The sequence below is a fragment of the Emys orbicularis genome, chromosome 2 (genome assembly GCF_028017835.1).
Source record: "Emys orbicularis isolate rEmyOrb1 chromosome 2, rEmyOrb1.hap1, whole genome shotgun sequence".
In the NCBI taxonomy this organism is placed as follows: domain Eukaryota; kingdom Metazoa; phylum Chordata; order Testudines; family Emydidae; genus Emys; species Emys orbicularis.
The window spans coordinates 123,250,186-123,263,840 of NC_088684.1; the positions used below are offsets into that span (position 1 = coordinate 123,250,186).

Genomic DNA, 13,655 nt, shown 5'->3' on the forward strand with positions numbered 1-13,655 from the left:
TGAGGTGCACCTCAAGATAAGGTTCTCCCTCCCTGCTCTTTTCTTCCTTTTAGTTCCGTTCTGAAGTTCTCACAATCCTTCATTTGCATTCAGTTCAGACTGGTGATAGGAGACCCATTGTGAATGAGACAACATTCAGTTTACATCTAAATAAACAGATGGCTGAACACCTCTTGTCTGACAAAAAAACCTGTTTTTTACCTTTGCTGGTGACCAACGCCCAGACACAGACTTTAAGAACATATGTTCCGTATACATACATCACTCCTTACATAGAATCCTTACATACATTTCATAACAACTATTGATGAATAGTGCAATACTGACTCTTATTTCTGGCCTCACGTGACATTCTTTTGCTCGAGAATCAGGAGAACTTGGAGTCCTCTGCACCCCCTTGCCAGCTGGTATTAAGAGGTTCTTGGGTCACAGCAACATTTGTGTTAATTATCAATGCAGGTGTCAGGAAGTACAAAGTTCCCACAGCATCCCTAATTCACACCCTGTCTGTAGGAGTTTGTATCCGTGTACAGTGTTAACGTTATATTCAAGTACTAAGAAGTCAGACTCTGTTTTGCAGCTCCCTCTGCTCCACATCACATTGAGCAGTGCCTTCCTCCACAGTAGTCCTACTCACTTCAGCAGGATTCCTTATGAAGTAAGCACAACTTGCTGTGAGTACAGGTGGCAGAAGGGCAATAACAATGGCTGAGAACAATGAGCCTGATTCTTCACCATTACATTGCTGCAACTCTGGGCCAGGTTCTCCACTGCAAGTGTTTGGTCAATGTTTGTGTCGATACCCATTCAGTTCAGGATGATTAAGAAAATTCATAGCTCTTTACTTCACTACTGATTTTCAAAGCTCTGGTTCAAGGTGATTCCTATTGAGCTGGGACTTAGCAGAGGTGCCCTTCCTCAGGTGCTGAGAGAGTGGGACATTCTTTAAGTAGGAACCAGAAGCAAGCTTGTGAGGGAGAGAAACAGACAATGTAGGACTCATTAATCAAAAGAATGTCACATGAGTCCTGCTATGAGTATATAACTATGGAGTCACTGGCTAGATACAGTGGAAGGAAAAGAGAAAAATGAAGAAAATAAACATTTCCATTGTATTTTCCATATCATGGTTCCGTGGTCCAGAATCTCATTCATGTTAATTAGAAATTTTCTTAAGGGGAAGAGAATCTACCATAGAAGAGAATGCTTTCAGTTTTTTGGTGTCTGATAAAGAAGAGGAAAGGGTGATCAGCCACAAACTCTACTTGTGGTCTGACTGAGGTCACACCTATGCCAATTCCAGTTGCAGCTGCTGCCTCAGTGCCCTCTTCATTGACCTCTATATAAGCTTTATGGACAGCTCCACTGACAGACAGGCCACCTGCTTCTGCTATTCCAGATAAATCTGATTCATGGCTAAACACATCAGTTATTCCTAAAGCTTCTAAATATTGGTTGAGTTGAGCTTCTGTCTCAATTTTGAACTGAGGAAGAGACACCTCCACTTCATCTTCTTTCATATAATAGGGGCTGATCCAAGTTGTCAATTTCTCATAGGTAAGTTCCTCTTCCAGCTACAGGTATAAAGATACACGGGAATCAGAATCTTGCGGTTACGCATAAAAATCAACAAGACATGGAACTGTGTGAGAAGGTTGGAAAAGTGACTTTCATTCACACTGTGGTAACCATGGCAGGCATGATTCTTAGAATGCTACTGAGGTCAGAAGCATGAAGTTCACTATGGGTATGTCTACAAAGGGAATAAAAAACCAAAACCCACGGTTGGCCTGTGTCTGCTGACTCAGGATCACAAGGCTCAGGCTCCAGGGCTGAAAAATTGCTGTGTGGACATTTGGGCTCAGGCTCTAGCCCAAGCCCTGGGACCCTCCACCCCCTCAGTGTCCCGGAGCTTAGACTCCAGACTGACCCTCAATGTTTGCACAGCACTTTTTAGCCCCTCAGCCCACAGGGCTTCTATCTCCCTGTAGCTGTACCCTAAAGATTTCCAAATAAGTGTTTGCCCAGTGTTTGGAAAAAAGAAAACAAGATTCTATAATCAATGTAAATATAATGACCACAATGCTGGGTCACCAGTGGGAGTCAATGGTGCAACTTTTAACTTCAGTGCTCTGACTTCTACCATTAAAGCTAAAGGACTTGATCCTGCACCAGTGAATTCAATGGGTGTTTTGCAATTGAATTGTATGGGAGAAGGGTTAGGGAGCTGGATCAGATGTTAAGTCTGGCAGCAATATGTGGCAGACAGCCTCTGTGGATCTGCCAATGTGTTACCTATAATGTTTGCATTTATTATTCATTCTTTTTTAGACTAGTCTGTGTGGGTATTAACTGTTTAGAGAGGTTGATAATATAAAAATGTAGCAATTAGCTATTAATTACATTGTCACTGTGCCCTATTTGGAGAATAAAATGGCTGGCTAATTGTTTGTTTTCTGAAAATTCAATAGACCTAGGAACAACATAAGCAGCCTGCCTTCAGATTTACTATTCAACGTGCTGCATACTCTGCAACAAGGAGGAGGAAAGGTAATTTTCTCCTATACTGTCTGTCCAGGTGATGAGAGATACACAAGACATTGCCATGTTCATATTCTGATTATAAGGTTATCTCATCATAGGTAACTTTACCTGTGTTAGACCCGTGTAGTCTTTTGGCAGCAGTATATACATACTCAGGTCACCATCCTTGTACGGGAGTTCAAGCACCTGACAATTATGCTCCTCTATTGTAGCTATTTTATACTCGCCCTTATGGTACATCATCTGCACAGGTATGCTTGTAGTCTGAAAGCAATGACAATTAGTAACAAATGAAATACATACAATGTATCCTCCTGTATTTAAATGTTTTTCCTTGTATTACATCTTCACTTGGACTTAAATGCTGCAGTGGTTGTTTAGGGCCAGATTAGCACCTTCTAAAGAAAGGTATAAAGTCCTCTTGAACCTCTTCAAACATCTCAACAGTTTTTTCTCCCTCTCTGCATCTAGGGAAAGGAGTCAGTGTGAGGTATGGGAACATGGAGACTAGGAAACCCCATAAAGCCCATTCCCATGATCCAGGATTCCACGATGCTGCTTCTCCCCTGCCCCTTAAAAGCTGAGATACCATTTATCATCTCCCTGTGCCTGCACACAGGCGCACCCACCCCAAGATGAATAGAAGGTTTAGAAGAACAGTTAATGCTATTTCCTAGGACCAACAATTTCAGAAGTTGCCGCTGATAGTGTGCATCACAGTTTGGTTGTCCGGCTTGAGAACCATGTTAAGGGCATTAAGACTACAGGTTTTCATCTTTCATTTAATTTAAATTTCAATATAATAGCATGTTCTCAGGTCAAATTGACCCAGAAATTTACAAAACCTAAAAGCAACAGTCATCCACAAAACAATGTAATGAAAACAAATTCCACTAAGAACAATTTTCCTTTAGCTAAACAAATGTTTCCCTCGCAACATTGCCAACCTATTTTTGCTACATTGTGCTAATGTGTAACTAACAGAAGGTGAAACGGAATTGAAGCAAATACGAAGCTGACTATATTACATTCATTGCCCACACAACATGTGGTGGAATAGCACAGGGACAGTGTACAGAATGTAAACAAAAAAAAAGCCTCCCACTTTCAATATTTAATCTTAATGAGAAAAATGAGGCAGGAGATCAATCTGGTGACAGAATATGGAAACTGAACACAGACTAAATGGATCTCTTGGTGGCAGTCATTGTAAACAGGGCAGCAGAACAACTCATTGTAGGTCTGAATACAAGCAAACCAGTTAAAAGTCTATGTAGAAAATTATTAGATGCCAGACTGTGGACTGCTCCAAACTAGGTACGTCGTGGGGGAAGGTACAAGATGCATCTTTATGCTAGGCCTCTGCTCAGGGGCCTGTCAGTCTTTGTTCTTCTGAGTGCAAAACTATACAAGGGTAGTGAACCTAACTGCACCAGCAACCCCAAAGGGGATGGGGAGCACAGGCACTGATTCCATGGGAGCTCCTGGGCTGGAGCACCCATGGAAAAAAATTAGCAAGTGCTTAGCACCCACCAGCAGCCACCTCCCTACTTCTCCCCAGCACCTCTGAGCCACGGTCAGCCCCACTGATCAGGGGCGGCTCCAGGCACCAGCGCAGCAAGCGCGTGCCTGGGGTGGCAAGCCGCAGGGGGCGGCGTGTCGGTCGCTGTGAGGGCGGCAGTCAGTCAGGCCGGTCCCGCGGCTTCAGCGGCAATTCGGTGGCAGGTACGCCGAAGGCGCGGGACCGGCAGATCACCCGCAGAAAAGCCGCCAAATCCACGTGACCAGCGGACCGCCTGCAGGCACGCCGCCGAAGGCCACCTGACTGCAGTGCTTGGGGTGGCAAAAAACATAGAGCCGCCCCTGCCACTGATCAACTCCTCCCCCTCCCTCCGAGCACGCTGTGGAACAGCTGTTTGCAGTATGCAGGAGCCTCTGGCAGGGCCAGCTCCAGGGTTTTGGCCGCCCCAAGCAGCCAAAACCAAAAAAAAAAAAAGCCGCGATCGCGATCTAAAAAAAGCCGCGATCGCGATCTGCAGCGGCAATTCAGCGGGAGGTCCTTCACTCCCAGGCGGAGTGAGGGACCGTCCGCCGAATTGCCGCCGAATACCTGGAACTGCCGCCCCTGTCCGGAACGGCCGCCCCAAGCACCTGCTTGAGAAGCTGGTGCCTGGAGCCGGCCCTGGCCTCTGGGAGGGAGGGGAAGGGGCAGGGATGGGGCATGCTTGGGAGAGGGACAGGAAGAGGTGGGCTGGGGCCTTGGGGGAAGGGGTGGAGTCGGGGGGGGGGGATGGGGCAGAGCAAGGACGGAAAGAAGTGGGGCAGGGGTGGGGGCTTGCAGGAAGAGGTGGAGTGGGGGCAGGCCTCGGGCAGAGGGGGGATCAAGCAGAGGGGAGTAGAGAGGAACTTGGTGCCTATGATGGGGAGAAAGTGGGGCTATGTCCTGAACACTTCCATTCCTGTTGGAAGAGCTGACAGGCCACAGAGGGGGCAGATGTTGCAGCTTCTTATACATTGGCTTCCCCTGTGCCCCAGGTGGCTTTGTGAGGCATTGTACCTGTGTCAGGCATGATGCACTCTCCTAGCAGAAGCTTTGGGAAAAAATCCCTCTCCACCCCCAGAGCAGGTCCCAGTGTGCCTCATAGTCTGCCAAGCATGTGAAGTAATAGGCACAATGATGTGATGTGTACTTCTGTAATCTACCTCGTTAATCCGAAAAGGTCTTTCTTCTGTGTTTTCTTTCTTAAATTCCACTTCCCATTTCCCTTTGAAGTAGACAGCATTCACGAGAACTAACATAGTCTGAGCAGAAAGAGTGCCCGGGGCAAAGAGATCCTTGATTTTACCTTAAAGAAAGGGAGGAAAATTAGTTTGTTTTGGCAGATCAGTAACTCTAGTTCCAGTTATCTGTTGTAATAACATTGATGTTTAGTGCTTGTATGTACCTGGGTGTAAGAATATATACGTGATACTGGACACACATGAAAAATGTTTGACTGACAGCCCTGAGAAGCTGAACTCCTCTATCTATTCACAGAACTAGTGGAACCCAAGCGTTACCATGATTTTCCCCAAACTGACCCACTGATGTGCCTCAAGTGTACAATGGAGAGTGGAGGTCTCCTAAAATGGCCATTTTATTCTTTCTTTCTCCTGACTAGTCTTGGCTCCAGGTCAAATTTTAAGTAGGGCGCTGTCTTTTACCTTATCTGTAGAGGAGCTCATAAATCAAGGTACTTTCAGAAGGTCCCCACTATTTGCCCCCCAATACCTCTTGCATCTGATTTGATAGTTCCTTAAACTCCATGCAGTCAAACACACAGGTGGTCTCATCCAGCACCCACTGAAGTTGTTAGAAGAATTCCTATTGATTTCAATGGGTGTTGTACTAGGGTCCAGAGTTTGCTGGCTACTCTGTTCTCCTCAAATATGTTTTCTCTGTGGGAATTAATGATCTAGCTCTACATCACTCAAGTGGTCAAACTGTGGAGAGCTGCCACTGCAGCCCCATACTGGGCGTGCTCCAATTATGAGGAAACATTTTTCTCCTCCAGGTTCTTAAGCACCTTGTACACTTTAAGCGATTAAATATCAAGTAATAGCAGCCAATGGCTGACCTGTCCTTACCATTTGTAAAGGTTTCAACCCACAAATTTATCTGTTCTCTGGTTTCCTCTGCAGCATTCTGAAAATCAACTGGTTCCAATTCTGCCTGGTATAACTTTTGTATGCAGGATAGGTATTGCTGTATGATAAGAGAGAATGTCAGAACAATACATCAGAAAACAGGTCTCTCTTTTTTTTTTTTTTTTTTTAGACTGTGCTAAATAAAATAAAATGTTCCTGTTTTTTAGTTCTGCAACACTGCAAAAGTGATTTTGTATATCCTAAAGATAGGGTGGACTAGCAGAATGAACTGGACCAGTTGGGTATAGCATAGGCAAAGGGCTTGATAGGTTTGAAGAGTTTGGATAAAACAGTCTGTGACGGGGTGAACTCACCTTGCACTGGATGGGGAAGAGTTAACTCTTCACTGTGGGCTGAGGAAGCCATGCCCCCACATCCCTACTGGGCATGCTCCAGATGCAGCACTAGTATAAAAGGGAGCACCCCAGTTCAGTCTGTGCTGACTTCCAGGGAGGAAGGATGCTCCTTGTTGGCTCCAGCCCAGGAGCAGATGGAACCCCTGACAGTGGAAGCCGGAGCCATGGAGACTCAGACCGGCGCCCAAGTGCATGTGGACATCCGAGAGGGATCTGAGTCACACAAAACTGCGCACACCGAAAAGCCCGGAGACCCCGAAAATCAGGGCCAGATTTCCAATTAGGCACATTAGGCACATGCCTAGGAGCACCAGTGTTCTAGGGGCACCTTACCTCTCTAAAATTTTGTGCAACACAGAGGTCAGCTGTAGGCAGGGGGAGCACTGAAGATGCTGTGCCTAGGAACGCATAAGGTGTAAATCCGGCCCTGCCGACAATGCCTAAACTACAGCTCCAAAAGATACGGCTGGGGGGTCGTGGGAGGAAATGCACTAGCTATAGTCCAGTGGGAAGCTGGCATTTTTTGGTTGGAATCCTGCTCATAGGGGCCGACTCTGTGAGTGCTCCAGATCTGATAAAGCTGCCTCCTCTTGCAGCAGCCAGTGCTTAGGGGTCTCAATTTTACTTTCCATTCTGGGTGGACTGCAAACCAGGAGAAACTGGTGGAACAGGACCCACTATAGGTCTTTCTGTTAAATTCAGGGGTTCTACCCGTAGAACTCTGAATTTATCCTAGAGATATATATGTCTCTGGCCACTTCTGTCCCTGTCTAACCTATGTGTCACTGACTATATATTTATAAGTAATTCATGAATGTCTTTGAAGCACTGTCTCAATGTTTCTTTTTCCCCTCAGCCAAGATAACTAAAGTTGACTGCAATCCACAAGAAATTTAAAACTAGAAGTAAATTTTGAAAGATGATTTGTGAACAGTTTTTGGGTGTATGAAATTTCACACAAATCAAATGATGAGACCTTGTAAATAACATGAAATGAACTGGTTAAAAAGGTAGCATGAAACTTTCTGGAGGAATAATTCATCCCAGAACATAGTTAGTAATTCTATTGAAGATGCATGAGCCAGAATAATTCTAGCTCACTTTCCCATCACTGTGTTACTTCTAGAGTGCTAACAAGAATAGAAAGCATTAAATCTTAACTTTGTCAGTCAAATAAGCAGATATAACTCCGAATATGTATCTGTTGAGTAAGCTGGTGCCATGATTAAATCGTTTTTTTTTATTATAGCCACCCTTTGAACTTTATTTTGCTGTTGATATATGGAAGTAATTTAATAGTTACAAAGCTGAAGAAAAACATGGGTAACAGTGTACTGTATAAAACAGCTTTTGAGGGACAGGCTTACATAACATTCACTTTATTATATTTTGTACAGTGTCTAGTCCAATGAGACCCTGGCCTCTAGGCACTGCCAAAATACAAATAGTGATAGTAAACACTTAGAAATTATGCTTTCAATGCTGTTCAACACACCTAATTACAATGCTCCTGTGACCAGGTTCCAATGCTCGTGTGACCGGGGGAAATGAGCAGAGCCTGTAACTAAGGCTTTAAAGTTAGCTTAAACATTCTATTCTGGAACCACATGATTTATTTTAAGATGATTGGCTGTTCTGCCCTACTATTCAGTACCTCCATGGGATCAACTCCACCCCTTGTCTAAGTGGACACACCTCCCATCAAGTCAGCAGGAAATGGGACCTCAACTGAACTAAGCCCATGTTGTTCATCTCTATCTGTCCTACAAAGTCACAGGCCATTAATGTGAATCCCAATGCAACTCACCTGAAGAAAATTGAATGTCTTTTCTCCATACAGTCTGTTGGCAACAGCCAGCTCATAAGAAGCAGTGGGTTTGTTGATTGCTGAGATGATGTCATGAAACTGGGAATGAATCCCTCCAGGTATATCACACTGATTATCAGGAACCTTCAAATAACACAAAGTTGCTGTAGTTTATTTCTGACTGAAGAAGGCTGGGAGTGACAGACACTGGTTATTTTTTGTTGTTTTGTTTTGTTTTTAATAATTGTTCTCCTATTAAACCATTCAGATTCAGTAACTAAACTAGCTTTGCCTTCTCTGACTTGTTCTTGTTCCTGACAGTGCAGATCGGCGCAAAAGCCCTGTTATAAGGACTAAGTAATTCATGGCTCTTTTGGGATGTTCCACTCGTTACTTATGGAGCACCACACGTGAAAATTTGTTGAACAATGAAAAATGTTCAGGGTAGAAGAATTTCCAATGCTTTCTGTATGTCTGATTTATACATGCAAATGTGCTCACAATCATGGTAGAAGTTCGTTAAAATAACAAGATGCAAACTGAACTCATCACCTGTAAATGACGTTATGACTATTGCATCCACAAATCAAGCATATAATTGTACAATATTTTCAATAAAAAACCCTAAACCTTACTTTTTGCTATCTTGTATACATTTTTATCCTTCTCCCTATACCTTCTGTCACCCACCATCACAGCATTCTCCCCCCCCCCCATTTTTATGTTATAATTCAAATCTGACAATTTTGAATTTTCATTCAAATTCCCCAAAGTTTCTCCAACTCCAACATTTGTTCTAAGATACCAGCAGCCGGGGATGAAGAGGTCGTCTGTGACTTCTCTCTGAATTGTCATCACTTCTTGTTGCTTCAGAAGAGCTTCCTCTTCCTGGATTTTCATGTTCTGCAAATTCAAGGAAGTGAAGTGCCTGAAGTAGAAATGTAACATTGCAACAGTCATACACTGTATTGAATTACTTATGACAATCTGTGAAACTAAACTTGTCACAGAAAATTCAGTTGTCTGTCTTACCTACTGTTCTTTCTATTGGAGATGGACACCATGCTTTCAAAAGACAAGTGTTCTCAACTTTTATCACTAGATGCTCCAGTCCATCCACTGACATCAAAATCAGCAAGCCATTTAGTGAATACTACTCAAAATCACTAGAAGGGAGAGCTATATTTCTATGATTTTGGTAATCACTTCCTATTTCTGCCCATAATATTCAGCTTGTTAGATCTTTTTACACTGTGCTGCAATAGGGCAATAAATTCAGTAGGGTTCTGCAGGCATGCAGGGATCTGCAATAGTGGATCCTATCACAGGATTGGGACTTGGATAAAAGCTTATTTTTTACAAAACCTAAATGAAAGGAACAATCTGAAGATCAATGGAAATGCTTTCATAGTTTGCTAGGTTTAATTCCAACAAATGCAGTGTTTGTTTGTCAAATATAGAGTTAGTTGCTGCCCATATTTAAGTGGACATGAGTTTTGCCATTGACTTCTGTGCCAGCATCATTGGAACCTGTGTGGTTTTTTTAAATTTCATTCCTCTCGTCTGAAGATCCCTTTACATCTGCTAACTGTATTGGGTCACACTTCTAGCCTTCAAAGCAAAATATTCATCTCAAAGCTCAAATGATGACAGTTGATTTATTCAAAGGCTGATGATACATGATTCTTGATTAGTACTAACTCCTGTGCAATCCAAGCTTGAGCAGTACAAATAATTTTCCAATGAAAAAAGTTGACTCACACAGGCTCATGGGATCTGAAATAAGTTAATACTTTTGCCAAACTAGATGTTCAATTTATTTTTTTATAACTATGACCCAAAATTGTGACACTTCAGCACTAGTAAATCTGATGCTCAGCACGTTCATAGTAAGCAACTAAAAAGGACTGCATCTGAGCTACACACATTTCTGAAATAACCATTTACTCTACGTATCTCTCTTTTGGTACAATGCAGAACACAAAAATGTCACCAAAACAAAATAAATTAAAATGCCTTTAAAATCAGAGACACCAGGCAGTGCACAATAACGTTACAACAGAAATGTATGTGTAAAGTGAATGTGAGGGGCTGGAAACATTTCTATGGGCCAAATTAGACCAGCCTAGGCAGAAGGTAAGTGAAGCTGCACCATAGGCCATAGTCTCACAAACAATAACACACCCAAGTACTATTATGCACTACTCATGTACGTAATGACACTCATGTATGGAGCAATTTGCAGGATCAGGGCTTGAGGGGGAAAACCTCTTGCTCTTGGACTGGAAATGTTATTTCCAGTTTATAATAATGTTCTCAGCCTGCAGCTTCTGCCAGGCACCTTTTCAACTCCATAAAGTTTAATTCCATTCAATATAAAAGTGCCTTTGAGACCTTAACTAGGGCAATTGCTACTTGTGCAGGATATATTACACATGGAAAAGGAAAATGCTCTGCGTTAAAAGAAGAGCCTTGGGGAGCTAAGGTGACATTGCACATGGGAATGGTCTGCCATTGTTGAACAAATATGAAGGAATAAAACAAATGACTTATTATTGCCTACCTTTTCTATCTGGGTGGCAGTATTGCCTCTGGCCCCAAGAAGGACCATGCCCAGGGCAGCTGAGATACTCAGAGGAGAATAGATGATATTGTCAGATGGATTATCTTTGTTCAATACTTTGAAAAAGTCAAGGGCAAATTTGGTAGTTGCTTCACTGATGGAGTTCATTGTGAAAATGAAAAGCTGCAGAGGAAAAAAATAAACCAAATCAATAGAGTTCAAAAGTCTCTTTTCTCAACCTCTTACTGCATCCGAAGGTTTCAGTGGCTTTCTTGCTAGTTATACACACGTGTCTAGCCTCAGGGTCGGCATGGGCATAAGTTTTGGGAAGATTGCAATACAGACTTTTAAAAAGAGAATTCCCATTAAGAAAACAGCCTCATCTCTAATTCTCCACTCAGGAAATTGAAACTATCCTTTTTCTTCCACTTCTACGGCTAATGTACAACGCTACAATGAGTAAAATCTTCTAACAACACAATTTCTTAGAGCAATGAAACACACTGATGCATCTCCCCATCTGACTTCAGGGGAGTTACTCATGATTTACAGCAGTATGAGTTCAAAATCAGGCTTTCTGAGAGGGATTCTTGGATGCTCCAATTTCTGTTTGTATGTGATCAGGGCCACATTAGGCTCTCTTTTGCACCCAGATATATCAAGAGTAACTTCGGAGGAGTTAATCCAGATATACACAGGTGTAAATGAGAACCTAATTTGATCCCTGGTGTCTAGGTAACAACAACAAACAATGTGTAGAAAATGATTTGATTAATATATGGTAAGATATGACTGAATCAGCTTATTCTATTATAAAAGAAATATACACTGTGTAAGATGTGTGAACGTCTATCTATTGCAATACATTTTCCAATTGAGATTGACTGGGAGGAAGATTATACTGTAATCCATCTTCATTAACTTGGAAAAGGGACACCCTTGATATCTTCCAGGTAGCTATGTCAAGACTTTCACAAATTGATAAAAAAAGAAGCGGGTGAAGTTTTTCTGACAAATAGTTTATCTGCTAAAAAATGTAATCCTGGTTGACCTGAAACTATTTGTGAATTTGACACAAATTTACCAGAGTTTGGGCCAAAAAAACATTTTCAGGTTGGATTCGTTAAGTGGTTGGTGGTGTCCTCCTTGCCCCTCTATACCTTTAGCCCAGTATATAGGTTGTGGTGCTCTCCTTTCTACCTGAAGGTTAGGGCATTCACCTGAATGTGGGAGACCCAGGTTCAATTCTCCCCTCTCCCTGGTTTGGAACAGAGAGTTCAATTTGAATCTCTCACCAATCAGGAGATTGCCATAAAGATTAGGCTATCAGGTACACTGGAGTGAGTCTTTCCCACTGAAGCTGTTCCACTTTGTATAAATTAAATAGCCATTGGAGCAGGGACTTGAATGTGAGTCCCCCTTTCTTCTTCACTACACAAGTGGATGATGTAGTGGTTTTCCCAGGGCCGGCTCTGGCTTTTTTGCCGCCCCAGGTCTCCCCCCGGCGGCCAGAGTGCCGGGGGCAGGGCGGCGAGCCCCGGCTGGGGCTCGGCTCTCCCCCCGGCAGCCAGAGCGCAGGGGGCAGGGCGGCGAGAGGGCGGCGAGCCCCGGCTGGGGCTCGGCTCTCCCCCCGGCGGCCAGAGCGTAGGGGGCAGGGCGGCGAGAGGGCGGCGAGCCCCAGCAGGGGCTCGCCGCTCTCCCCCCAGCGGCCGGGGGGAGGGCGCAGGGGGGGAGGGCGGCCAGAGCGCCGGGGGGAGGGCGGCGAGCCCGGCTGTGGCCCCGCTCTCCCCGGCGGCCGGAGCGCCGCGCCGCCCCCCTCCAGGTGCCGCCCCAAGCACAAGCTTGGTGGGCTGGTGCCTGGAGCCGGCCCTGGGTTTTCCCCTTCCAAATTCTAATCCACTCTTCCTCTGAAATTGTGTTCTACAACATCACCTTTCATTTTGTAAGAAAGACATGAGAAATAATTTTTCCACTCTAATCAACACTCATAAGGCCCCAAGTGGAATATTTTGTCCAGTTCTGAGCACCACACTTTGGGAAAGATATGGACAAATTGGAGAAAGTCCAGAGAAGAGCAAAAAAAAAAAAAAAGGATTAAACGTCTAGAAAACATGATCTATGAGGGAAGATTGAAAAAGTTGGGTTGTTTAGTGTGGAGAAGAGAATACTGAGGGGGGACATGATCACAGTCTTCAAGTACGTAAAAGATGGTTATAAGGAGGAGAGTGATAAATTGTTCTCTTTAGCCACTGAGGACAGGACAAGAAGTAATGGACTTAAATGGCAGCAAGGGAGATTTAGATTTAACATTAGGAAAAATTTCCTAACTGAAGGATATTAGAGAGACAAGGTGGGCAAGGTAATATCTTTTATTGGACCAACTTCTGTTGGTGAGCGAGACAGGCTTTTGAGCCACACAGAGCTCTTCTTCGGGTCTGGGAAAGTTCTCCCAGCATCACAGCAAAGTGCAAGGTGGAACAAATCATGGACTGACACCCCATCACTGAGTTTTTAAGAACGGGTTAAACAAACACCTGTCAGGGATGACCTAGATAATACTTAGTTCTGCCTCGGGGCAGGAGACTGGACTAGATGACCTGTTCAGTTCTCTTCCAGTCCTTCATTATATGATTTTCTTACTTCAAATATTTTGTTTCCATCTCAGGCTTGGTCTACACTTACCCCCCAATTCGAACTA

The 13,655-nt window shown here is 43.7% G+C and overlaps 1 protein-coding gene across 1 annotated transcript; it reads right to left on the minus strand.

Moving 5' to 3' along the window:
• Positions 1-1,172: 1,172 nt before the first annotated feature.
• On the minus strand, positions 1,173-11,125 carry LOC135874485 (serpin B3-like). The gene is made up of 7 exons (XM_065399317.1): positions 10,958-11,125; positions 9,200-9,322; positions 8,395-8,538; positions 6,172-6,289; positions 5,248-5,390; positions 2,653-2,808; positions 1,173-1,574 (listed from the first exon to the last, which is right to left on the minus strand). Exons 1-7 carry the CDS (start codon positions 11,123-11,125, stop codon positions 1,173-1,175), a joined length of 1,254 nt encoding a protein of 417 aa, XP_065255389.1.
• Between the last annotated feature and the right edge of the window lie 2,530 nt (positions 11,126-13,655).